Here is a 27,269-nt window from a genome sequence, read left to right as displayed (position 1 = left end):
TCCTAGTGGATGGAGTGCCAGGCTTTTATTGGCAATTGCAGAGATTACATTCCATGGTTATCATGAGCGATGCCAGAAAAGAGCGGCTCTGAGAAAAGAGAGAGAGAGAACAGGCAGGCAGGCAGCCTATTGAAAGCTAGCTTGGGCCAGAGAGCCCACCGCATGCCTGGCTCCCTCTGCTGGACATTCACAGAAATGCAGCTACAACAAAGTTAACAAAGACCAAAAGGTGTCATTTATCTCCCACCGCCCCCAGCAAGCGAAGCCATTCCCGGGGAAAGGAAGAAACAATGCGGAAAGCCCCCTCCCCTGCAAAATCTGGCCCTCCAGCAGGTCCAAGGCTCACCCCCTGGGCAAGGGGCAGGAGCCACCCCGCAAGTCCTGGTCTCACCAGCCTCTCGTTCCGGAGAGGCTCCTATGAAGTGGGCTGGGGAGGGAAGGCCTCCAGAGCAAACCTTTCTACCCCAGCCGAGGAGCGTCCTCTGGGTGGGGCGACCTTTGCCCTCTGGTCCTGCCTCCGAAGCCCTCCCACTGCCTCCCCAGTCCTGGGCACAGCGTCTCCTTGGGAAAACCGCACAAGGGAACTGATCCAGTAATGGGAGATGGCGGCCAGAGCTGGGGTTCCCTGCAGCAGCAGCAAGCGAGAAAGTAAGGCCTAGAGACCCTCTACCTCTGCCCCAAGGCTCACCGGAGTGCGTGTGTGTTTGGGAGGGGTCACTAGTCCTTGGCCTTCCACTGTGCAGTCTCGGTTCCCCAAAGGCAGCCCCCCCCCAACATGCCACCTGTGGCTAGCACTCAGGCAGACCAGGAGGATCCGCGAGGACAGGGAGGATAAGATCTGGGAGGGACGGGCTGAGCAGGGAAGGAGAGAGCTGAGCTTGTGCACAGATCTGGGGCAGGAGAGAAATCTCGGGGGGAGGGGGCTGCGCATGGCCAAGGGAAGGCACAGCGGTGGAGGCAGCAGAAGGCCACGGAGGACTGAGGGCAACAGAAGGCGGAATGCAAGCAGGCGAGGGCCTGGGGGGGGGGAGAAGCTCACACAGCCCCTCCCTGTCTCCTCTTCCCACCTTCCCCGTGCCCAAGGGACTTCCATCATGGAGGGACCACCAGCCTCGCCTGCCAGAAGCCATGCCCGCAACATTTAGCTGCCTGGCATCCTCCAGGTGTGCTGCCACCCCACGGGGGCTCCGTGGCCCCCTTGCCCGGCTACGAACCAGCCCAGCCAGAAGCCAAAGAGTTTTTGCTGCTGCGGAACGAGAGCTGGCCAGCCAACCCTCCTCCTTCTGTGTCCGGGGAGAGAGCTTTGGTCCACTGGCAACGGTGCCTCTTGAGGTCCCGCGATGGTGCCAGCCTGGGCACGGAGGCAGGACGGGCGAAGGTCACTCGCACAGAGATTTCTGCTGGAAGTAGGCTTCAAAGCGGCACTGGGCATATTCCTGGGAGGCAAGAGGAGGGGAGGAAGGAGAGGAGGAAGAGGAGGGCAGAGTCAGGCTCAGGCATTGCACCACCTTTCCCGGAACATGAGAAGCCACCAGCACCCACAAGCCTCTAGTTCTAGAGCGATGCTCTTTTTGCGCACTGCATCCGTCTACCTTCACAAACTTCGCTGAAAGCGTAACATCAGAAGAGCCTGCTGGATCAGCAATGCAAGGACTCACCAGGTAGCCAAACTCGATGGTGGAGATCTTGGCCTGCAAGATGGACCACAAGCCCCAGAAGAAGTGGGAGGCCATTGCAAATCTGGGAGAGAGAGAGAGAGGAGTCAGGGAAGGAGGAGGAAGAGGAGCTGGAGGGGAGGCAACGGGGGTCCGTATGGAGGGGTGCTAGCTCAGGGACGGAGCATCTGCTCTGCACATCCATGCTTCCTGACTCCATGTGGTGTTGTGGTTAGAAAAATGAGCTGGGACTCAGGAGACCACGGTCCACACTTGGGCACGAAGCTCACCGGGTGGGGCCTAGGCCTCTGGCTACTTCTCTGTCTCAGCCAGACCTGCCTCACAGGGTTGTTATGAGGATAAAATAGGGGCGGAGAACGAAGCATGGGTGCCACCTTGAGCACTTTGGCAAGATACAAATGGCGCAAATGTACTGGCAGCTCCTGGTAGGGCTGGGAGAGCCCCCTGTTTGGAACCCTGGAGAGCCTCTGATTGGTTGCATAGATAAATAATACAGATCTATCTTAAAGGCGCATTCCTCCATTGTTTCCAGAGATAGCCATTTAACTATTGCATTAAGACCTTTTCCTCTAAGGAGCTCAAAATGGCACACCGCGTTTTCCTCCTCCCCGTTTTATCCCCATGTGAGGTAGGCTAGGCTGAGAGGCAGCGACTGGCCCAAGGCCACCCGGTGAGCTTCATGGCTGCGTGGGGATTTGAACCCTGGCCTCCCAGGTCCTTGTTTGACACTGTAACCACTATGCCACGCTGCCTCTCTCTGCCAGTGTAGGCAATAGCGGATTAGAATGCCCAAGGCAACTCCCTGCGTTCCCAGACACTGACCGGCTGATCTCTAGAAGCATCTCCTCCTCGAGGCGCTCCTGCTCTTCCGGGGATGGGCGGGCTTTCCTCCCGGCCGCCTCCTCCAGGTAGCAGCGGATAAAATGCAGCTGTGGAAAGAGTAGCCTCAGGGTGAGCTGGGAGAAGAGAGCCGGATCCTGACACGACAGGCTGCTCCACTCTCCCGAGATCTCCTTGCTTTGGCCTACTTGCCTGAACATGCTCATTACTAATCATCATAATTTGATTTATAACCCATCTTTCACCTCAAGGTCCCAGGGCATGGCACAACGCTTTCAAAAGGCAACACCGGAAACCAAAAAGCTTGTGCTTTTTGCAGACCCACAGCTGTTTCTCCCCAATAAATATTTCCCTTTAAATAAAAAAAAGACGATTTATTGCTTTTCGGTAAAGCTGGAAGGCAGCTCAGACAAACAGAAGAGGCAGCTAGACCAGGCCAGTGGCCCATCCAGTCCAGCATCCTGTTCTCACGGTGGCCAATCAGATGCCTGTGCGAAAATTTGAGAGCAGGATTTGAGCACAAGAGCAACTCTCTCCCTCCTGTGGTTCCCAGCAAGTGGGATTGAGAAGGATTGCTGCCTCTGGCATTGGAGACAGAGCACAGCCATCTCGGCTAGGAGCCCTCAAAGCCCTCTGCTCCTCCATGAATTTGCCCAATCCTCTTTTAAAGCCTTCCAAATTGGTGGCCCTCGCTGCTTCCTGTGGCAGTGAGTTCCATAGTTCAACTATGCGCGGAAGACTTTCTTTTCTCTGTCCTGAATCTTCCGTCATCCAACTTCATTGGATGTCCACAAGTTCTAGTCTGACAAGAGAGAGAAAGAAACCTTTTCTCTATCCACTTTTGCGTGCTGTGCATAATTTTATAAACTTCTAATGTGTTGCCCCTTACTCACCTTTTCTCTAAACCAAAAGGTTGTAGACATTGCAATCTATCTTTGTAAGGTCATTGTGCTACCCCCTTTCTTAAACTTTTCCAAACTCTACAATATCCTTTTTGAGGTGAGGCAACCAGAATGTGGTTGTACCAAAATTTTGTATAACAGCATGACAATATTGACAGCCTTCTTCTGAATCTCCCAAAGTTCTGCTTCATTGGATGTCCAAACACTCTGGCGTTATGGGGAGAAAAGCTTTTCAGTTTTCCAACGGATTTTAGTGCGCTTTGAGAAGAACTGCGGCAGATGAGAGAGGTGGGACTCAATATTCAAATAAAAATTCCTGCAGTCTTGCTGCTCTGGGCAGGGGCTTGTGAGAGCACCCCTCCCCAAAAGGCTGCCCTCCAGCCTCGCTGAGCCTTCAGCCTCCGGAAGCATTAAGGCTACTCACTTGACCAGTTTCAAACGCACAGAGTCAGCTTCTAAGTCAAACATGCACCAATGGATGGCCAAGCCAGCAGCAACTTAGTATAAGAGCTTAAGAGGTTTCTGCCAATTACAGCAACACCCTCCAAAAAACCCATTACTCGATTAGATTTGAAACTAAAACTCTTGTAATCCGTGATTTATAACAAAATATTATGCAAATATAAGGGAGAGACAGTGATATTCAGAGGACCCAGCTGTTGATATACTGGCATTTATTCTGGAACCCCAAAGGCAGGTACTGTAAGTTAGAAATCGGTTTACAAAGCAATGATAATGCTTTATTTATAACTAGTGGATTTTAGCCCGTTTAAAAACGGGCGCTAGAGGAAGCGGCCTGCCGGGACTGGCTTGGCGGTGGCGGGTCTTCCCGCCACCACCAAGCCAGTTCGCAGCGGGGGCTTTTCGCCGTTTGCCTTCCCCTGAGGGGGAGGCAAACGGCGAAAAACCCCGCCGCGCCGCAATTCGGCTCCGGGACTGGCTTGGCGGTGGCGGGTCTTCCCGCCACCGCCAAGCCAGTCCGCAGCGGGGGCTTTTCGCCGTTTGCCTTCCCCTGGGGGAGGCAAACGGCGAAAAACCTCGCCGCGCCGCAATTCGGCTCCGGGACTGGCTTGGCGGTGGCGGGTCTTCCCGCCACCGCCAAGCCAGTCCGCAGCGGGGGGTTTTCGCCGTTTGCCTTCCCCTGGGGGAGGCAAACAGCGAAAAACCCCGCCGCGCCGCAATTCGGCTCCGGGACTGGCTTGGCGGTGGCGGGATGTTCCCGCCACCGCCAAGCCAGTCCGCAGCGGGGGCTTTTCGCCGTTTGCCTTCCCCTGGGGGAGGCAAACGGCGAAAAACCCCGCCGCGCCGCAATTCGGCTCCGGGACTGGCTTGGCGGTGGCGGGTCTTCCCGCCACCACCAAGCCAGTCCGCAGCGGGGTTTTTTCGCCGTTTGCCTTCCCTCGAGGGGGAGGCAAACGGCGAAAAACCCCGCCGCGCCGCAATTCGGCTCCGGGACTGGCTTGGCGGTGGCGGGTCTTCCCGCCACCGCCAAGCCAGTCCGCAGTGGGGTTTTTTCGCCGTTTGCCTTCCCCTGGGGGAGGCAAACGGCGAAAAACCCCGCCGCGCCGCAAATCGGCTCCGGGACTGGCTTGGCGGTGGCGGGTCTTCCCGCCACCGCCAAGCCAGTCCGCAGCGGGGGGTTTTCGCCGTTTGCCTTCCCTCGAGGGGGAGGCAAACGGCGAAAAACCCCGCCGCGCCGCAATTCGGCTCCGGGACTGGCTTGGCGGCGGCGGGAAAAAGGGGAGGAATTCCTCCCCTTCTTCCCGCCGCTGCCAAGCCAAAGCGGGCCTCCCTCCGCGCCCGCTGCCGCTTCGGCTTCCTCGGGTTCCCCGAGGAAGCGCCGTCCCATGCCGGAGGTGTGCGGCAAGGCTGCCGGGGGGGGGGAGCGCTTCTCTCCCCCGCCGCCTCACCGCGCACCTCCAGCATGAGACTGGGCTTCGGAGCGGCGGTTGGCGGAGCGGCAGTTGGCTGTTCCCTGTGTCCCGAGAGCACGGGTCCAATCCCTGTGTCCCTGGTTGTCCCTCCGTCCAATCCCTGTGTCTCTGGGGGACATGCGCAGTACCCCAGGGACACACGGGACATCTGGACGCAGGGACAACATGGACATTATTATATAGGACTATGCAAATAAAAAATCGACACCCCCGCCCCCCCGCGCAAAGCTTGCAGGAACTACAGAACACAGACGTCTGCTTTCAAATGCAGTTACGGGGTAACCTAAATGGTTGTTGCAAACCACTTTTGAGATAATAATAATAATAATAATATATTATTTATACCCCGCCCATCTGGCTGGGTTTCTCCAGCCACTCTTGGCGGCTTCCAACCGAAAATTAAAAACAGTACAGCATCAAACATTAAAAACTTCCCTAAACAGGGCTGCCTTCAGTTGTCTTCTAAAAGTAGAATAATTGCTTATTCCCTTGACATCTGCTGGGAGGGTGCCACTACCGAGAAGGCCCTCTGTCTAGTTCCCTGCAACCTCACCTCTCGCAATGAGGGAACCGCCAGAAGGCCCTCGGCGCTGGACCTCAGTGTCCGGGCAGAACGATGGGGGTGGAGACGCTCCTTCAGGGATACAGGACCGAGGCCATTTAGGGCTTTAAAGGTCAGTACCAACACTTTGAACTGTGCTCGGAAACGTACTGGGAGCCAGTGTAAAGGCAGCCAAAATTATCAGGGAGATGGAGAGATTCCCCTGTGGGAAAGGCTGCGGTACTTGGGATTTATAGTTTAGAGAAAAGACCAGTGAGAGGCGACCTGATAGGAGGTTATAAAAATTATGCGTGACATGGAGAAAGTGAATAGAGAAACGTTTCTTCGCTCATAACACTAAAAGGGATGCACAGCCAATGAAACTGAATGATAAGAGGACTTAATGCAAACTGCTTTTAGCCAGGGTTTTCTGTTGGCCTTGATATTAATTCTCCTCCTACCTACATTTACTCACAAACTGTGATTCATCAGCCGCATGTTATATGAATGCACACATGTCATTCTACTTCTCCCTTTTCCTGTGGACGCTGCAATGCAACGGCAAGCCGCCATCGCGGAATAATTTGGCGAGAAACGAAAACGGGCCGTTATCTGAGAAACGGCCACTTCCTCCGAGCGAGAGATGCCACGCCCGTGTGGCGAGCAGAGGGCAGGAGTTACCTGTTGGTGGCGGCTGGGGTAGTTTTCTGGGCTGGCTTTGTAGAAAGGCCACTGGTCGTGGGCGTAGTTGTACACCCATTCGCAGAAGTGATTGGCGATGTCGAAGCCCCTGCAGGGGAGAGAGGGAGGGAGGGTGAAGCTGAACACACTGGACTTTGTGGCTGAGCATCAAGCCAGGATCCCACCCCACACACCCCTCCAATATGAGCAGGTCCCTCCAGTTGGTCTGCTGCAGGGCTGGGGCGTGGGGCGCTTGCCAATGGGCTTCAATGGAATGAAACCTCTTTTGAGAGTTTCATGGTGGGAAAAAGCCCCATCGGTAGTGGGGCAGCAGGCCTGCCTCCCCCCTCACTTTTCCTCAGCACAAAGAAATCCAGAGCCCTGCCTCATTAAGGGGTCACCATGCCAAGCCCGGCCCTGCGGTCGTTGCCAGGCCTCTTGCCAACAAGCCCTGATGTCTGCCCCCCGCTCGTCTCCCTGTCCTCCCCTCCAGCTCACCGGTAGTTGTAGCTGCTGTACTCAAAGTCGATCAGCATGAGGCGGTCGGAGGAGGAGGCAGCCTCGCGCCCAGCCAGGAGCAGGATGTTCCCTGGGTTGTGGGGAGAGAAGGAGCAAGAGCAGAAGGCATCAGCGCCACTCGCCATGGCTGCTATGCTTGTCACCCCTCTCCAGGGCAGAATTGTGTAGTGGTTAAGAGTGGTAGATTCGTAATCTGGTGAACAGAGTTCGCTTCTCCGCTCCTCCACATGCAGCTGCTGGGTGACCTTGGGCTAGTCACACTTTTCTAAAGTTTCTCAGCCTCACTAACCTCACAGTGTTGTGGGGGAGGAAGGGATAAGAGATTCTGAGCCGCTTTGAGACTCCTTAGGGTAGTGATAAAGCAGGATATCAAAGCCAAACGCTTCTTCTCTTTTTATAATTATATTTATTTATATCCCCCCCCCCAAGAACTCAAGGCAGCTCAGTTAAAACAGAACCTTGTGGGGAAGCAACCGTTAAACGCACACATATTTTTTAGGTATAGATAATTTTACATGTGAATATACATGCGTAACAAAACATGTCTCTCCCATCTCCACCTGTAACTCTCCAATGGTTCGATTTCACTCCCAAGAGTGCATTCTGCTCCCGTATCCTGAGACAGATGGATGCCAACAAAAATTGTGCACAGTGTGCACAACAAAAACATACAGATAATTCCAAAAAATACCAGCCCTCTCATTAAAAGCAACCAGTTCCCCAAAGCCTGTTGGAATAAGGGCAGTATTCATCTGCAGGATAGGTATTCTATATCTGCCGGTGTAGGTAGGCATTCATCTGCTGGCGGAAGGAGAGCAAGGAGGGAGCCCGTCTGGCTTCCCTAGGCAGGGAGTTCCAAAGACTGGGACCTGCCACCAATAAGGCCCTGTTTTGTGTCCTTACCCAGTATGCCTGTGAGGGGGATCGGACCGAAAGAAGGCCCTCCCCTGGAGCTCTCAGAGCCCAGTCAGGTTCATATGAGGGAACAGGATCTTTCAGTATCCCTCTGGGTACTGGTTTCTGGGAGTCACAGGTGGAGAGAGCCCTGTGGTACTCAGGTTCTGCTCCCAGAACTGGCCTCAATGGGCGCTTTGGGTCTGATCCAGCTGCAAGGCTCTCCTTATATGCCCTTCCATTCAGGGCGGCTCCAGGCACTGCGTTGCTCTCGCAGCAGAAGGAAGCCGGGGCGGTGTGCCTTGCCCTGCTCTGCTCCAAGGAGCGATCTCAGCATCATTCAGGAGGCGGGGAGTGGGAACTCTGAGCACCACCCAATATTCACGGGCCACTGGCCAAAACCTGGGGGGAAGATCACGCCGCCACCCCAACTTCCCTTCCCCACTTCCGTGTCCTCACCTTCTTGCACGTCATTGTGACAGAAGACCACGGGGGATGGAGTAGACTCCAGGAGCTCCCTGAAATTCCAGGAGAGAGAAAAGAGAGTTGGAAGAATGAGGAGGGTGTTTGCTTTGCACAGGAAAAACCCCAGCACCCTGAAACACAGCATATTTGGAGGACAGGAAAAGGGCCCCTGAAAAGAAAACATAACACACACACACCCCACATCTACCCCATCAACTCATGGAGGACAAGAAGGAGTTTTCTGCTGGTCCAGAGGGCAGGGCCAGAACCAATGGATTCAAATGACAAAGAAGGAGATTCCAACTCAACATTAGGAATAACTTTCTGATGGCATGGAATGGACAGCCTTGGAAGGTGGTTGGAATCTCCTTTGTTTGAGGTTTTTAAACAGAGGCTGGATGGCCGTCTGTCGGGGATTCTTTTGCTGTGTTTCCTGCATCGCAGCTGTAATGAACGGCATGGTTTGTACGGGCCTAAAGATTGCTGAAGAACACCACAAAATGGATGTGGTGTCTTTGAACTGTCAGTGAACTGATCATGAACTGTGTTGTATAAGCGCTAATGGGTGTGTTTTGGCAAAAACAGTGCGTGCTAGGAGCGGTGCAAGAACGGCACATACAAGGAGGCATGGAGATGGGCTACACAATATTACCTTCGAGATAAGATAAGAGTTGTGAGATGATGCCAGGGACAAGGATGTGAGATGCCAAAAACGAGGCGTAAGGAGTTGGGTAATACCATTGTGAGGGACAGGGGATATCGCGAAGTCCCTCCCCTCCTGAGTTCAAGCCCAGCACTGACCACAGGGGAAAGCAGAGGGAGCTCTGATTCCAGTGGGGAAGCAGGAAGTCGGGTCCGAGGCTCAGGCAAGGTAGCGGAGCCAGGGTCCCAGGTGGGACAGGAAGGGGCAAGTAAGGGGGGGAGACCCATCCCTCCAACGCCAGAATTACGCAGAAAGAGGAGGGGCAAGAGGATGGGTCTGCCGAGGCTTTTGTGCTGGGGAAAGACGCGCCAAAAGTCATTCGGAGGTTCTGATACCGACTGAACACATTACTCTGTGTAAATAGCAATGAACTTAGCACTGTAAATACGCAGCACCAATAAAAGAATAAAATGCAGAGCTGCGTAGCGTCGTTACTCTGAAGTAGCCTACTCAGGCCACTGTGACAGCAACCTCCGAATCTTTTTGGGCTACTTTGGAGTTGCCGGGATGAGCGTGCCAGAGGCGGAGAAATGGCGGCAGCTCGCTGAACAAGCACAAGAGGAGCTGCAGAAGCTGCATCTGCAGGCACAGGGAGAATTAAAGGCAGCAAAAGAAGAGACTAAGAAGGTCCAGGAAGACCGGCTACAACTTGCGGAACAGGTGAGAGCGCTTCAGGAAAGAGAGCAGCAATTAAGGGCGGTGGCGGTAGACCTCCAAAGCAAGCTAGATGCAGAGAAAGACAAGGCGGGAGGGGCTCCCCAAGTCCAAGTGCTGCCAGGAAGGAGAGCAGGGACCCTTGTAAGCAAGTTCAATGGAGACCCGAGGGAATACCATGGCTTTGAGACTGAGATCGTGTATGCTCTTGAGCTGCACCAGAATGAGTTCCCCGATGATGAGCACAGAGTAGCGTTTATTGTGGAACATCTTACCGGAGCAGCCAGGGAGTGGCTAAGACCATTAATCGCAACCAAGAATCCTTGCATGAAAAATGTTCAACAATTTCTAGAAGGTTTGAGGACGATGTATTCGTCAGATAGTCATTTGGACCAGACTAAGGAGGAACTGCATAATTTACGACAAGGAAATATGACAGTTCGCGCATATTGGGCGAAATTCACCATGCTGGTGCACAGACTGGGGTGGGTTTTGGAGTCGCCTCCTATGCAAGCTGCGTTTTACTTGGGTTTGCACGCGGACGTTAAGGATGAACTCTCGAGAGGTCCAAAGCCCAGTACTATGGATCAGCTGAGCAAAGCAGCTCTGGCGGTGGGGGTGAGGCAGGAATCCCGGTGGAACGACAAGCAAGCGACGCGCGCAAAGCGGGCTTGGTTCCCACGGTCGCAGGAGAAGCCACTCCCTCAACAACCCTTTCAAGCCACGCCTGGAGCCAGCCAGGACCAGGAGCCCATGCAGATTGATAGCGCGCGCGCGCGGGCTTTTCAAACCCCAGCGGCGCCAAGACGCAAGGAGGGAAGGGGCGGGAATTGCTTTCTCTGCAACTCACCCCAGCATCTCGTCAGAGACTGCCCACATCGCAGGGAGTGGCAAGGAAAGGCGGGAACGGTGGTGCCCTCCCCCACTGACGCAGCACCACAGCAGGGAAACGGGAAAGCCTGGCTGCAGGAGACAAGGGGCAGCAGCCAGGCACAGTCAGCAGACAACAGCCCCAGCCCGCCCACCCGCACAGAGAGGTGCAGAGCCAGCCCACCCCTCCCAGAGCAGGAGTGGTTCTAGAAGTGACGCTAACGCTCCCAAATGGCTATCCCCTGACGGTCCTCGCCTTAATTGACAGTGGGGCGTCCGCCAACTTCTTCTCGAGAAGCTTTGCAGAAGAGCACCAAATCCAGCTTTTGCAGTTGGATTTTCCTCTGCACGTGGCAACCATTGACGGCAGGGAGCTGCTGGGAGGGGCCATCACACATCAAACCCCCCCCATGAGAATGACGGTGGGAAGGCACTCAGAGACACTGGCGTTCAACGTCACCACCATCTCAGACCCCCCCATCGTCTTGGGCATGAGCTGGCTGGCGCGCCACGACCCCTCCATCAGTTGGCACCAGAGGTGCATCACGTTTGGGTCGGACTTTTGTCTGGAACATTGCATGCAGCACCAACCAGGGGAGGGGCCTCCGATAGCCACGGTGGCCACCATGCATATCAAAGGGGGTGAGGCAATACCCAAGCAGTACTGGGACCTGCAGGAGGTCTTCAGCGAAGCGGAGTCCGACCACCTACCCCCGCACAGGCCTTTTGACTGCCAGATCAACCTGGTGCCAGGGGCGACGATACCCCCAGCCAAGCTGTACGCCATGTCAGACCAGGAGCTGGAGGATCTGCGCGCTTTCATCGACAAGAACCTCAAGCGGGGGTTCATAAGGGAAAGCAAGGCAGCAGGGGGCAGCCCGGTCTTCTGGGTGGACAAGAAAGACACGCAACAGCGCCGTCTTGTGGTGGACTTTAGACGGCTGAATTCGGTGACAGAGCCAGTGGCTTTCCCCATGCCCAGAGTGGATGATCTCCTGACAGCGGCACGCAGGGGCAAGATTTTCACCAAGCTGGACCTAAGGGGGGCGTACAACTTGATCAGGATCCGGGAAGGAGATGAATGGAAAACCACGATGTTCACGCCTCTGGGCTCTTTTGAATATCTGGTGATGCCCTTCGGTTTGCAAGGGGGCTCAGCATGCTTCCAGGCCTTCATGCACCACGTCCTGGGGTCCCTCCTCTTCAGGAAATGCTTGGTCTTCCTAGATGACATCCTTATCTACTCGAATGACCCAGTGCAGCATGTGAAAGATGTCAGAGAGGTGTTGCAACGCCTGAAGGAGAACCACCTGTATGTGAAGCTGGAGAAGTGCAAGTTTCACACCAAAGAGGTGGACTTCCTGGGCTACAAGCTGTCAGACAAGGGGCTGGCGATGGACAAGGACAAGGTGCAGGCCATCCTGGACTGGCACAGCCCCAGGACGCGCAAAGATGCCCAACGCCTACTAGGCTTCGCTAACTTCTACAGGAAGTTCATCAAGAACTTCTCTCGCGTTACGGCTCCCATCACGGACTGCCTGAGAGGCAAGCAGAAGTTCAAGTGGACACCAGAGGCGCAAGCAGCGTTCGAAAGCCTCAAGAGAGTGTTCGCCTCAGACCAAAACCTGTTCCATGTGGTGCAGGACGCGCCCCTACGCATTGAGACAGATGCTTCTGAAAAAGCTGTGGGCGCGATTTTGTTGCAACTGGACGCCAACAGGGAGTGGAGACCCTGTGCCTTCTTCTCCAGGAAGCTGACACAGCCTGAACGCAACTACACAGTGTTTGATAGGGAACTTCTTGCGATCTACGCTGCGTTCCAGCACTGGCGACACTTCCTGGTGGGCGCAAAGCACCCCATCCAGGTGTGCACAGACCACAAGAACCTGGAGTTCTGGAGAACTGCCAGGGTGCTCAACCAGCGGCAGATACGGTGGGCAGAGTTCTTCTCGAACTTCAACTTCTCCATCCACTACATCCCGGGGGAGCAGAATGTCAGGGCGGATGCCCTCTCCCGCAAGCCAGAGTACATGGAGGAGGAGGCGCCACCAGCACCCAGGCACATCTTCCCCCCGTCAGCATGGTCCTGCGGAGCAGCAGTGGTGAGCGAGGCAGAACTCACAGCACTGACGGCAGCGGATGAATTTGCCAACCGCATCTTCAGAGAACTGAGAGGGGGGAGGGAGCAGACAAAAGACTTTGCAGAACGCAGGGGGCTGCTTTTCTACAAGGGGGCACTCTACCTGCCCACCACCCAGCTGAGACGTACAGTCCTCAAGCAGATGCACGACAACCCAACGGCGGGTCATTTTGGAAGGGACAAAACCACTCACCTAGTCATGAGACACTTCTGGTGGCCAGGGGTGCGGGAAGATGTTCGAGACTATGTACGGGGCTGTGACACCTGCCAGCGGGCAAAGGTGGTCAGAGCAGCGCCACCAGGCTTGCTGGAGCCCTTAGCCACCCCACACAGGCCGTGGGAAGTGGTGTCCATGGACTTCATCACAGATCTGCCTTCTTCCAGGGGCAAGACCGCAGTGTTGGTGGTGGTGGACCTCATGTCCAAAATGTGCCACTTTATACCGTGTGCCAGGGCGGTCTCGGCAGAAGAGACAGCCAAACTGTTTGTGGACCACGTGTTCAGACTGCATGGATTACCTTTAAGGGTTATTTCGGATAGAGGCCGCCAATTTGTTTCCAGGTTCTGGAGGCGGCTCATGAACCTCCTGCAGGTGGAGGTCAGCTTGTCGACAGCTAGACACCCGCAGACCAACGGACAGGCGGAGAGAGTCAACGCCATTCTGCAGCAGTACCTGAGATGCTACGTCAGCCAGCGGCAAACAGACTGGGTGGATAGACTGCCACTGGCAGAATTTGCCTACAACAATGCGGTGCACGTCTCCACAGGGGTGTCGCCCTTTAAGGCCAATTACGGGCGCGACCTCAGATCTTTCCCAGAGAGGGAGGGGGAGGAGGAGGAGGAGGGCCCACAGGCTGAGGATTGGGCAGAGGAACTGGAGACGGTGCACCAGCAGCTCAGAGAACACTTGGAGAGGGCCAAGGAAGCGTACAAAAGGGGGGCAGATCGCCACAGGCGACAAGGGGAGGTCATCAGGGTGGGGGACAAGGTTTGGTTGTCCTCGGAGGGCCTGCCCACCAGAGGGAGGTGCAAAAAGCTGGCGCCCAGAAGGCTGGGTCCCTTCACAGTCACGCAACAGGTCAACCCGGTGGCATACAGGCTGGCACTGCCAGAGGATATGAGGGTGCATCCAGTGTTTCATAGATCGCTGCTGTCGCCGTACAGGGAAAGCAGCAGGCTCCGAGACAGCGAACACACCCCCGAGGGAGGGGGGGAGAGGGGAGGCAGGGAGCAACTAAATGAAGCCACGGCCATCCTTGATTCACGGAGGGGGGTGGGGGGACTGGAGTACCTCATGGCATGGGAGGACGCTCCGCCCTCCCAGAATGAATGGGTCCCCGCCACTCAGATACAGGAGGAATTCTTGGTGGAAGAATTTCACGCCCTCTTCCCCCACAGACCCAAGCCCTGGCACATGGAAAGGGAGGGGGAGGAGGAGGAGGCACGGGAGAGCAGCTCCCCATGGCGCTGGGAAGCGGAGTTTGAGGAATCGGGAGACGAGATATGGGTGTCACCAAGATCCACCCAGTCAGAGGCAGAAGCAGATTGGCAGCACATTTTTACCCCCACCAGCTCAGACGCCACGGACTTTTTGGGATTCCAGTCCTCCCAGGCGGAAGGGGGGGCCTCGCAGGACTGGGCGGAGGTGTTCACACCAACGGGCTCGGAAAGCACTGAGTTCCTAGGCTTCCAGTCGTCACCGACACCTGGGGGGGACCTGGGGAGGGGAGAAGGGGAGCTTGGAAGGGGGGTGGATGTGAGGGACAGGGGATATCGCGAAGTCCCTCCCCTCCTGAGTTCAAGCCCAGCACTGACCACAGGGGAAAGCAGAGGGAGCTCTGATTCCAGTGGGGAAGCAGGAAGTCGGGTCCGAGGCTCAGGCAAGGTAGCGGAGCCAGGGTCCCAGGTGGGACAGGAAGGGGCAAGTAAGGGGGGGAGACCCATCCCTCCAACGCCAGAATTACGCAGAAAGAGGAGGGGCAAGAGGATGGGTCTGCCGAGGCTTTTGTGCTGGGGAAAGACGCGCCAAAAGTCATTCGGAGGTTCTGATACCGACTGAACACATTACTCTGTGTAAATAGCAATGAACTTAGCACTGTAAATACGCAGCACCAATAAAAGAATAAAATGCAGAGCTGCGTAGCGTCGTTACTCTGAAGTAGCCTACTCAGGCCACTGTGACAACCATAGAATCATAGAGTTGGAAGAGACCACAAGGGCCATCCAGTCCAACCCCCTGCCAAGCAGGAAACACCATCAAAGCATTCTTGACATCTGCCTGTCAAGCCTCTGCTTAAAGACCTCCAAAGAAGGAGACGCCACCACACTCCTTGGTAGCAAATTCCACTGCCGAACAGTTCTTACTGTCAGGAAGTTCTTCCTAATGTTTAGGTGGAATCTTCTTTCTTGTAGTTTGAATCCATTGCTCCGTGTCCGCTTCTCTGGAGCAGCAGAAAACAACCTTTCTCCCTCCTCCATATGACATCCTTTCATATATTTGAACATGGCTATCATATCACCCCTTAACCTTCTCTTCTCCAAGCTAAACATATCCAGCTCCCTAAGCCGTTCCTCATAAGGCATCGTTTCCAGGCCTTTGACCATTTTGGTTGCCACCCTCTGGACACGTTCCAGCTTGTCAGTATCCTTCTTGAACTGTGGTGCCCAGAACTGGACACAGTACTCCAGGTGAGGTATGACCAGAGCAAAATACAGTGGTACTATTACTTCCCTTGATCTAGTTACAGGTAGGTAGCCGTGTTGGTCTGGGTCGGAGTAAAATAAAAAAATTCCTTCAGTAGCACCTTAAAGACCAACTAAGTTTTTATTTTGGTATGAGCTTTCATGTGCATGCACACTTCTTCAGATATCTGAAGAATAGATACTTCAGATACTTCTTCTAGGTATCTGAAGAAGTGTGCATGCACACGAAAGCTCATACCAAAATAAAAACTTAGTTGGTCTTTAAGGTGCTACTGAAGGAATTTTTTTATTTCCCTTGATCTAGACGCTATACTCCTATTGATGCAGCCCAGAATTGCATTGGCTTTTTTAGCTGCTGCATCATACTGTTGACTCATGTCAAGTCTATGGTCTACCAAGACTCCTAGATCCTTTTCACATGTACTGCTCTCAAGCCAGGTGTCTCCCATCCTGTATTTGTGCCTTTCATTTTTTCTGCCCAAGTGTAGTACTTTACATTTCTCCCTGTTAAAATTCATCTTGTTTGCTTTGGCCCAGTTGTCTAATCTGTTAAGGTCATTTTGAAGTGTGATCCTGTCCTCTGGGGTATTAGCCACCCCTCCCAATTTGGTGTCGTCTGCAAACTTGCTCAGGATACCAAGCATCAGAACAACAGGGTGTATGAATGGCAAAGCCCTCCAGCCTAAGGTGTGTGCCAGACATTTACAGCGCTGTCATTTGTGTCACCCCTGGCTCTTACTGGACCTGATCAATCCAGTGAAGAGTGAAAAGTGTGTAAGGTGTATGAATGGATGTATGGCTGAGTGAATATTCCTTGTCTTGGCATGTTAATCAATAAAACTTGTTAATCAATAAAACAATATTATAGAGAAAATCCAATATTAGTTGTCTGATATTGTTCCTTCCCTGGAGTGTTCTGGGTCTCATCTATGTTAAACACCTAAACAGATTAAAAGAACCTAATTGGTCATTACACAGGGGGTTGGACTAGATGGCCCTTGGGGATCCCAGCCGTCTCTACAATTCTGTGATTATCCTGGCCAGAAATGCATCTTCCCTGTTTAGAGGCCGGTTGCCTCTTGCAGCCAGAGGCTAAAGGCATGTCGCTGCTTCAGACAAGTCCAACAACCGGTCCATTTACTCTGGAGTTGGAGTCCACCCCCACTGCCACCCCAAAGCCTTCTGGCAGGAGAGGGGCTCTGCCACTTAGAGCTATGGTGGTGGTGGTGGTGGGGGTGATGGACAGCAGGGGGGCAAGGCATCCCACCACAGACTTGCTAATTCTGCCAGGGGGCACAGCACTGACCCAAGGCTTCCGATCCTGTGCCCCACCGCCGCCCGCTCACCTGAGGCTGCGCATTTCCGCTTCCAAGTTGTACGCCTTGAGCTTACTGAGCTTCTGCAGCTGGGCTTCCTGGGGGAAGGTCAGCTCGGAGATCTGCTTCAAGTAGCTGCCAGGAGGGGTAAAGGAGAATCGGTCAGTCACCTGCTCTCTCCAGGCACAACCCAACAACTCTAGGAGGTCTCATCATTCCACTCAGAAAGCCTGGGAGGGGGATTTGCACCCTGGCCCTAACTTACACTTGACCTCCCAGTTTTCACACCCATTCAAGGGGTTAAGGTTCCGTCCCTCATGGGGCGGGCCGTTGAGCCCTGCCCTATTATGACTATCTCCTATGAATTCTCAGGAAACAACGGGATGATCCAAAGGGTATTCTTTCCTTTGCATTTCACTTCTAATTTGTACATCGCCTTTCTGAAGAAACAACAAAATATACCGCAAGGATTGCGAATCTTGTAACACCCCGATCTGATGCAGGTAAGTCATAATAAAAAAGATGACTAAAAAAAGCCTTGCTTCTACCAAATAAAATGACATTCAATAATTCATGGGAATATAATAGTACCCAATAAAATTAACCCTCAAAATATCAGCAAATGATAATTGAACAGAAATCCCCTCTCAACAATTACAACAAATTATTACTAAACTATCATCCATAAAAATAACAGTAAGTCACAATACAAACATTCCACAATGCATTAAAAATATCATCCTTAAAAACAACAGAAAGAATAAGATTCCTCTTGCATGCTAACATACATATGGACTTGTTAACTATGATTGAAAGTTGCATACCAATGACTGTTATGGTAAGATAAAGGATTAAGATCGGATTTATGATATTGGGAATAATCAAGAGAGAAAAGGCAGGAACATGAACCAAAAGATTTTCTCCTGACCAGCCATAACATGGGAAGTCCTTTTAAATTATATAATTTGGCATGTAGAATTGGCTTTATTATTTGTATTCTGGTGTGGCAATATTTGATTTGTTATTAATTGGAGTGTTATTAACGAAAACCTAATATATATATTTTTTAAAATCATCCTCAGGAAGTAGAAACGGGCCCACAAAAGGGGGTGAAAAGTGCGAGGGCCACACACACTTTAGCAACCCACAGGCCGCATCCAGCCCCACATACTGCAAGATGGCAAGAGGAACCATTGAGGACACCAGAGCATCAGCATAAGAACAGCGTGCTGGATCAGGCAATGGCCCATTCCGTTTGGCACCCTCTCTTCCCAGTGGCCAACCAGTGGCCAACCAGTGGCCTGTGGGAAATCCACAAGCAGGATCTGAGCCCAGGAGCAACTCTCCCCTCCTGCGGCTTCCAGCAACTGGGATTCAGAAGCATGGCTGCCTCCCACTGTAGAGGCAGAGCTGAGCCATTGTGGCAAGCAGCCACTGGTCCTGTTCTCCCAGTGTCCCAGCCCCAACTGGGACCTACCCAGTCTCCAAGGGCAGCCCCATGCAGTGTGCGCTACTGCGGTAAGTTTAGCCTGCAGCTTTCAAAAGCACAAGGAGCCTCACCTCTCCATTGTCCCGAACATCCACTTGGGCTCCTTATTGAAGGGCATCACCATCTCGTGAAAGTGAGCCATCTTCGTGGCGATCTCCCCCGAGATGCTGGGGTCGGACAAGTCCTCAGTGATCAGGCGGCGGCTCTGCGGGGAAGACACACCGGGGGGGGGGGCATGAGAGCCTCTTCCACCCAACAGAAGCCAATTCCCTCTGCTAGCCATAGCCCCAGAGGTGTGGGGACCCCTGGACAACAGAGCACAGAAACAGCAGGCAAGAAAGCATCGATTGAGAGTCCGTATCACAGGGGGGAGGAAAGTTTGGTGTGCGTGTCTGGGGCCACTAAACCAGAGCCAGAAAATGAAGGAGGGCATTGGCTCGGATCCAGGTTCCAATGTCTGCATGTTGGCAACATCCACAAGCGGACTAGCCTACCTCACAGGACTGCTGTGGTGAGAACACTGGACAGCCAACCTGTATAAAACATGATTCAGAATAGCAGCTTGCACAGCCCATTAAGGAAGATAATATGGCAATATGAAATTCAAAGCGGAAACCATTAATTGCATTTATTCAAAGCCCAATTAAAACTCTTTAGTTCAGGCTTCCTCAAACTCGGCCATCCAGATGTTTTGAGACTACAATTCCCATCATCCCAAACCACTGGTCCTGCTAGCTAGGGATCATGGGAGTTGTAGGCAAAAACATCTGGAGGGCCAAGTTTGAGGAAGCCCGATTTAGTTTAATTAATTCCAACAAACCTGATGAACTTGATCCAGCTTTTCCAGGTCTGAAAGTCATTTACACCTCCCGTATTCCTTCTGCCAGCCCCTCAGGTAATCCCACCCACCCCACCCACTTTGGGAACCACTGATCCCAAAGGGCACAGCCAACAACCCACCGGGATGTATTCCTCCAGGCGCCCCTGGGGGAAGATGCCGTAGAGGCGCGGCCCCAGCATCCGCTCGGCCAGGATGGCAAACATGACGCTCTCGAGAACCAGCGAGTCGACCCCCTGTGGGAGAGAGAAATAATAATAATAATAATAATAATAATAATAATAATAATAATAATAATAATTTATTATTTATACCCCGCCCATCTGGCTGGCTTTCCCCAGCCACTCTGGGCGGCTTCCAACAGAAAAATAAAACACAACAATCTATTAAACATTAAAAGCCTCCCTAAACAGGGCTGCCTTCAGATGTCTTCTAAAAGTCTGGTAGTTGTTTTCCTCTTTGACATCTGTTGGGAGGGCGTTCCACAGGGCAGGTGCCACCACCAAGAAGGCCCTCTGCCTAGTTCCCTGCAACTTGGCTTCTCGCAACGAGGGAACCGCCAGAAGGCCCTCGGTGCTGGACCTCAGTGTCCGGGCAGAATGATGGAGGTGGAGACGCTCCTTCAGGTATACTGGACTGAGACCAGAAAGGCGATGGGGTGAGATTCTGCCCTTGCCGACACCCCCCCCCCCAAAAAAAAGGAGAGAGAGAGAGGGTGTTGCACAGCCCTGGCAGAGAAAGACGTGCAAATCATAGAATTGTAGAGTTGGAAGGGACCCTGACCGTCATCTGGTTTAACCCCCTGCAATTGGCCTCAGCAGGGAAGGCAGCAGAATTGTGGGGCCTCACAAAAAGGATTCGAGATCAGGCTGGCCACAGACGAGACCCTGAAGGACTGAAGTGGCCTAAGAACAGAAGAAGAGGATGCTAGATCAGGCCAGGGTCCCATCTGGTCCATCATCCTGTTCTCACGGTAGCCAATCAGATGCCTGTGTGAAAATTTGAAAGCAGGATTCAAGCACAAGAGCAGCACTTTCCATTCCTGCCGTTTCAAGTAACTGGGATTCAGAAGCTTTGCTGCCTCCATCTGTGGAGGGCAGAGCAGAGCCATTCTGGCTGGCAGCCATTGATAGCCCTCTCCTCCTCCAGGAATTTATCTAATCCTCTTCAAAATCCACCTAGGTTGGCGGCTATTATGATCTAATCGCCAAATAGCACTTTAAACCTAGGTTATGGTCTCCACAATGGAATGTCTAGGTGCCTTTTTTTGCATTTTGGAGTTTAAAATTATTATTATTTTCATTATTTTATATTTTAAATAAAAGACCTCAAAGTGTTTTTACAAAACATCGGAACATCAAATAAAACAATCCAGAATAAAACAAATTCAAGCTTTGAGGAAAATATTTCAGATCCTTCTCTAAGTGACATTTTGCTTTCCTCAGTCGCCTACCTGGCACACTGAGATTTCCACGTGGTCGCAGATGCTTCCGTTGCCAGTTGCAAAATGCGCCTGGCGACTGGCTAATTTCTAACACTGCTCTTGCAGGAGGCATCCCCAATCCCTGAACAAACTTCAACTTCTGCTCTTTACGCTTCAGGGGGTATCTAACCAGGAGAGCTGCTCCTTTGCAACCAGAACTGGAGGAAGATCGAGACCCGCCCACCCAGGTTGCCCCCAAGAGACAGTGGTAAAAAGTAGAAGAGGGCCAGTGTCCACACAAGACGCCATCTGGGGTAGGAGTGCAAATTGCAGTTCTTGCTGGATCTTCAAATGGGAGGGGCAGGACTGCATTTAGACACCTCCCTGCACAGAGAAGGCCATGCCACGCACGGGGTCAAGGACCCAGAGCACCACCGGGACCGCAGGATCTCACCTGAAGGATGACTCCATAGATGCGCAGCAGAACTTGGCGTGGCTCATCTTCTGCAGTCACAATGTGATCTGGGAGGGTGCACTTGTAGAGGAGGTTGCTCAGCCCCCCACTGTGAAGAAAGCACAACCCAGGAGGGGAGGAAGAGTCAGAAATGGGGAGGGCAGGTAGAGACCGAAGAACAGCAGAACTGGCAGGGAGAAAAAGTCTCCAGGCAGGTAAGCCAGCAATGACCTCCTTCCTCAGGAGGCCAAACACCTCCCATCCCATGTGTCTGTGTGCCCAGGCTCATGCTTTAATAATTCAAGAAGACCCTCCTGGATCGCTCACCTAGGCAAGCATCCTGCTCTCACAAGGCCCAAGCAGATGCACCAACAGAAAATGTGTAGTAGTAGTAGTAGTAGTAATTATTATTATTATTATTTACTTATACCATGCATAGCTGCCAAGTTATCCCTTTTTTAAAGGGATTTTCCCTTATGCTGAATAGGCTTCCTCGCGAGAAAAGGGAAAACTTGGCAGCTATGATACCATGCCCATCTGGCCGGACCTCTCCAGCCACTCTGGGCAGCTCCCAACAGAATATTAAAAACACAATAAAACATCAAACATTAAAAACTTCCCTAAATGGGGCTGCCTTCAGATGTCTTCTAAAAGTCAGATAGTGGTTTATTTCCTTGACATCTGACGGGAGGGTGTTCCACAGGGCGGGTGCCACCACCAAGAAGGCCCTCTGCCTGGTTCCCTGTAACCTCGCTTCTCACAGGGAGGGAACCGCCAGAAGGCCCTTGGAGCTGGACCTCGGTGTCTGGGCTGAATGATGGGGGTAGAGACGCTCCTTCAGGTCTACTGCGCCAAAGCCGTTTAGGGCTTTAAAGGTCAGTACCAACACTTTGAAGAGACGTGGGTGGCACTGTGGGTTAAACCACAGAGCCTAGGGCTTGCCGATCAGAAGGTCGGCAGTTCGAATCCCCGCGACGGGGTGAGCTCCCGTTGCTCGGTCCCAGCTCCTGCCCACCTAGCAGTTCGAAAGCACGTCAAAGTGCAAGTAGATAAATAGGTACCACTCCGGTGGGAAGGTAAACACCGTTTCCGAGTGATGCTCTGGTTCGCCAGAAGCAGCTTTGTCATGCTGGCCACATGACCTGGAAGCTATACGCCGGCTCCCTCGGCCAATAATGCGAGATGAGCGCGCAACCCCAGAGTCGGTCACGACTGGACCTAATGGTCAGGGGTCCCTTTACCTTACCAACACTTTGAGTTGTGCTTGGAAATGTACTGGGAGCAGGATCCTAGCAAGAGTGCTCCTGCTGTGGTTTCCAGCAACTGGGATTCAGAAGAGCAGAGCCATCAACAGCCCTCTCCTCCATGTCCAGGTGTTTACACAGACACCTGCCAGTGATTCCTGCATTGCGGGGGGTTGGACCGGATGTCCCCTGGGGGTCCCTTCCAACTCCACGAGTCTTCGATTTGTCCCATACAGCAGAGGAAGCTGGAAAAGTCATCCCCACCATGCGGGCATCAAAATGCCGATGTTAGCTGCTCCCCAGGAGATGTTCTGCCCTCCTTCCCTGCCCTGTTGTTTGCCAATCTCACTGGCAGCCTCCACCCCAGCCTCTGCCCAGCCATGCTCTGGTGGTGTGTGAAGCCTTCCTGGAATGCCTTGAGAAGGAGAGGGTGACCTTTGGCGCCCTCCGTGCTGTGGGCCTGCTGTGCCACATCCCACAGGAGAAAGGAACAATTGACGCACACCCCTCCTCCTCTGGGGGCAGGAAAGGCGCAGAGCCTGCAAGGAAGAAGTGAGTCATTTTCCGGAGAGCTGAGCTGTCCAGCTGCAAGAGCAGCAGCAGCAGCAAAAAAAAACAGGCCAGAGGGATTTATATCTCTCTCTATGTACAGGAACGTAATTGCAAGTGCCTACGGCCTCAAATATCTGAAGGGCTGTCATGTGGAAGATGGAGCAAGGTTACAAGGAGCGACGGCTTCAAGTTACAAGATAGGAGATTCCGACTCAACATCAGGAAGAGCTTTCCGATGGCAAGAGATGTTCGACAAGGGAACGGACTCCCTCTGGAGATGCCGGGCTCTCCTTCCTTGGAAGGTGTTCTAAGCAGAGGTTGGATGGCTCTGTTTAAGAATCCCTGGCAGATGCGCCACCCAACCTCCGCTTAAAAATCCCCAGCCAGATCCCACTTTCCAACAGCTCTCGCCAGCAGAAGTTTTCTTCTTCCAGATGTATTTAGCCAGAGTCTTGGAACTTGAAGCCACTGGTTCGGCCCTACTCACCTGAGCAGGAGAAAACAAGCTTGCAAAACAAGAAAGTGGCTCTCCTATCCCCTCCCTCCCAGGAGCTCAAGGGGCACACGTGGTTCTCCCCCTGCTCGTTTTACTCCCACAACAACCCTGTGAGGTAGGTTAGGCTGACGGAAGACAGCGACTGGCCCTCATGGCCGGCCACAGGGAGCTTCGTGGCAGAGTTGCAGGGGGATTCGAACCCTGATCTGTCTGAGGTCCTAGCCTGGACACTCTAACCATTACACCGCACTGCCTCTCCTCCCCATTTAACCTCCACCCCCCAACAGCCCTGCCAGGTAGGTTAGGCTGAGAGGCAGTGACCAGCACTCAAGGCCACCCTATGGCTGAGAGGCAGATCTTGGAACTCTGCTCCCCCCCCCCAGGTCCAAGGCTTCATTTGACACCCCCCCCCCACGCCAACCCTTCCAGGTAGGCTAGGCTGGGAGAAGTGGTGCCTGGCTCCCAAGATTCATGGCATCACGCCCCGCTCCCTCCCAGGTCCTAGTCCAGTGCTCTAACCATTGCGCAGCACTGCCCATTTCAACCCCACGCCAACCCTGCGAGGTTGGCTAGCCTGAGGTTCTAGCCCCATTTCATAGAATCATAGAATCATAGAATCATAGAATCATAGAGTTGGAAGAGACCACAAGGGCCATCCAGTCCAACCCCCTGCCAAGCAGGAAACACCATCAAAGCATTCCTGACAGATGGCTGTCAAGCCTCTGCTTAAAGACCTCCAAAGAAGGAGACTCCACCACACTCCTTGGCAGCAAATTCCACTGCCGAACAGCTCTCACTGTCAGGAAGTTCTTCCTAATGTTTAGGTGGAATTTTCTTTCTTGTAGTTTGAATCCGTTGCTCCGTGTCCGCTTCTCTGGAGCAGCAGAAAACAACCTTTCTCCCTCCTTTATATGACATCCTTTTATATATTTGAACATGGTTATCATATCACCCCTTAACCTTCTCTTCTCCAGGCTAAACATACCCAGCTCCCTAAGCCGTTCCTCATAAGGCATCGTTTCCAGGCCTTTGACCATTTTGGTTGCCCTCTTCTGGACACGTTCCAGCTTATCAGTATCCTTCTTGAACTGTGGTGCCCAGAACTGGACACAATACTCCAGGTGAGGTCTGACCAGAGCAGAATACAGTGGTACTATTACTTCCCTTGATCTAGATGCTATACTCCTATTGATGCAGCCCAGAATTGCATTGGCTTTTTTAGCTGCTGCATCACACTGCTGACTCATGTCAAGTTTGTGGTCAACCAAAACTCCTAGATCCTTTTCACATGTACTGCTCTCAAGCCAGGTGTCTCCCATCCTGTATTTGTGCCTTTCATTTTTTTTGCCCAAGTGTAGTACTTTACATTTCTCCTTGTTAAAATTCATCTTGTTTGCTTTGGCCCAGTTGTCTAATCTGTTAAGGTCATTCTGAAGTGTGATCCTGTCCTCTGGGGTGTTAGCCACCCCTCCCAACTTGGTGTCATCTGCAAACTTGCTCAGGATTCCCTCAAGCCCATCATCCAAGTCATTGATAAAGATGTTGAACAAGACTGGGCCCAAGACAGAACCCTGTGGCACCCCACTAGTCACTACTCTCCAGGATGAGGAGGAGCCATTGATGAGCACCCTTTGGGTTCGGTCAGTAATCCAGCTACAAATCCACTGAATGGTAGCATTGTCTAGCCCACATTTTACCAGCTTCTTTACAAGAATATCATGGGGCACCTTGTCAAAGGCCTTGCTGAAATCAAGATAGGCTACATCCACAGCGTTACCTTCATCTACCAGGCTTGTAATTCTGTCAAAAAATGAGATCAGATTAGTCTGACATGACTTATTTTTCAGGAACCCATGCTGACTTTTAGTGATCACAGAGTTTCTTTCTAGGTGCTCACAGACTGTTTGCTTAATGATCTGCTCTAGAATCTTTCCTGGTATTGATGTCAGGCTGACTGGGCGGTAATTGTTTGGGTCCTCTCTTTTCCCCTTTTTGAAAATAGGGACAACATTTGCCCTCCTCCAGTCTGCTGGAACTTCGCCTGTTCTCCAGGAATTTTCAAAGATTATTGCCAGTGGTTCTGAAATCACCTCTGCCAGTTCTTTTAATACTCTTGGATGTAGTTCATCTGGCCCTGGAGACTTGAATACATCTAAACTAGCCAAGTATTCTTGTACTACCTCCTTACTTATTCTGGGCTGTGTTTCCCCTGCTGAATCATCTGCTCCATATTCTTCAGGTCGGGCGTTGTTTTCTTTCTTGGAGAAGACTGAGGCAAAGAAGGCATTGAGGAGTTCTGCCCTTTCTCTGTCCCCTGTTTGCATTTCACCATGTTCTCCTCTGAGTGACCCCACTGTTTCCTTGTTTTTCCTTTTGCTACGGACATACCCATAAAAGCCCTTTTTGTTGCTTTTAACCTCTCTGGCGAGCCTGAGTTCATTCTGTGCTTTAGCTTTTCTGACTTTGTTTCTACACGTGCTGGCTATATGTTTGAATTCCTCTCTGGAGATTTCCCCCCTTTTCCATTTTTTGTACATATCCCTTTTAAATCTTAACTCAGTCAAGAGTTCTTTAGATAGCCAGCCTGGCTTCTTTAGGCACCTTCCATGTTTCCGTCTCATTGGTATTGCCTGAAGTTGTGCTTTTAATATCTCCCTTTTAACAAACTCCCAACCATCATGAACTCCCTTCCCTTTTAGTATTACTGTCCATGGGATTTCACCCAGCGTTTCCCTAAGTTTTCTGAAGTCGGCTTTCTTAAAGTCTAGAATTTGGACCTTAGTATGCTTGGTTGCTCCTTTCCGCTGGATAATAAACTCCAGAAGAGCATGGTCACTCCCACCTAATGATCCTGCCACTTCTACCCCACCAACCAAGTCATCACTATTGGTTAGGACCAGATCTAAAATGGCTGATCCTCTTGTTGCTTCTCCCACTTTCTGGACAATGAAGTTGTCTGCAAGGCCAGTGAGGAATCTGTTCGACCTTATGCTCTTGGCTGAGTTTGACATCCAACAAATATCAGGATAGTTGAAATCCCCCATTACTACTATCTCACTTCCTTTGGAATGCTTGGCCATCTGTTCCAGGAAGGCATCATCTGTGTCCTCAGTTTGGCTTGGGGATCTATAGTAAACTCCCACAATGAGATCACTGTTGTTTTTCTCTCCCTTAATTTTGACCCAGATACTCTCAATTTGGCTTTGAAGTTTTAAATCCTGGATCTCTTCACAGGTATACATATCCCTAACATATAAAGCTACTCCTCCTCCTTTCCTGTTTGGTCTATTTCTCTTAAATAGATTGTATCCCTCTATTACTACATTCCAGTCATGAGACTCATCCCACCAGGTTTCAGTGATGCCTATTATGTCATATTTAGTTTGCTGTACCAAGAGCTCAAGTTCATCTTGTTTATTTCCCATGCTCTGTGCATTAGTATACAGACATTGAAGACCGTTGATCATTCCCCCATGTCTCTTATTTAAGGATATTTTCGTCCCACCACTTCGCTCCCCCCCCCACACACATAGCAACCCTGCGAGGTTGGTTCACGGGCGAAATTCGAACCCCGCTCCCTCCTAGGTCTCCTCTCCACGCGCAGGGGGCTCTTTCCTGAAGCCCAGGTCTGGAAAGCTGGTTCGCCGCTATTCCACGCTCTACGGCAGAAGCGGCGAGTGGAAAGAGGCTGACATCACGCGGCGCGGCTACTCGGCGCATTACGGCGGGCGGGGCGGGGCTCACCTGACGGGGACGATGCCGAGGTCTTCGGGCGCCGCCAGGGAGCGCCAAGCGCCGGCCAGGAACTCCCGGCACCAGAGGAAGGCTCGGAGGCGCGTGGGCCCGGGCACGGCCGGGGAGCCCCGTGGCGAGCTGGGCACGGTGAAGTCCCCTCCGGACCCGCTTCCTTCAGGCGACTCCATCCCGCGGCCCGC

General features: G+C 52.5%; 1 protein-coding gene across 1 annotated transcript; it reads right to left on the bottom strand.

Moving 5' to 3' along the window:
* CHKB (choline kinase beta) lies at positions 1–27,257 on the bottom strand. The gene is made up of 11 exons (XM_035128656.3): positions 27,079–27,257; positions 21,043–21,151; positions 19,288–19,401; positions 18,399–18,532; positions 16,869–16,973; positions 8,447–8,505; positions 7,073–7,163; positions 6,575–6,683; positions 2,499–2,605; positions 1,659–1,740; positions 1–1,436 (listed from the first exon to the last, which is right to left on the bottom strand). Exons 1-11 carry the CDS (start codon positions 27,255–27,257, stop codon positions 1,380–1,382), a joined length of 1,146 nt encoding a protein of 381 aa, XP_034984547.3. The 3' UTR covers positions 1–1,379.
* Positions 27,258–27,269: the final 12 nt, after the last annotated feature.

Source organism: Zootoca vivipara, chromosome 9, assembly GCF_965207765.1.
Source record: "Zootoca vivipara chromosome 9, rZooViv2.hap1.1, whole genome shotgun sequence".
NCBI classification, from domain to species: domain Eukaryota; kingdom Metazoa; phylum Chordata; class Lepidosauria; order Squamata; family Lacertidae; genus Zootoca; species Zootoca vivipara.
This window is presented reverse-complemented; position numbering and strand designations above follow the sequence as displayed.

Coding starts and splice junctions, on each gene's coding strand:
- CHKB (XM_035128656.3), bottom strand. CDS start 27,257: ATGGAGTCGCCTGAAGGAAGCGGGTCCGGAGGGGACTTCACCGTGCCC. Junction 21,152..27,078: donor CTCGGCATCGTCCCCGTCAG/GTGAGCCCCGCC, acceptor CTTTCTTCACAG/TGGGGGGCTGAGCAACCTCC. Junction 1,437..1,658: donor CCATCGAGTTTGGCTACCTG/GTGAGTCCTTGC, acceptor CTTGCCTCCCAG/GAATATGCCCAGTGCCGCTT.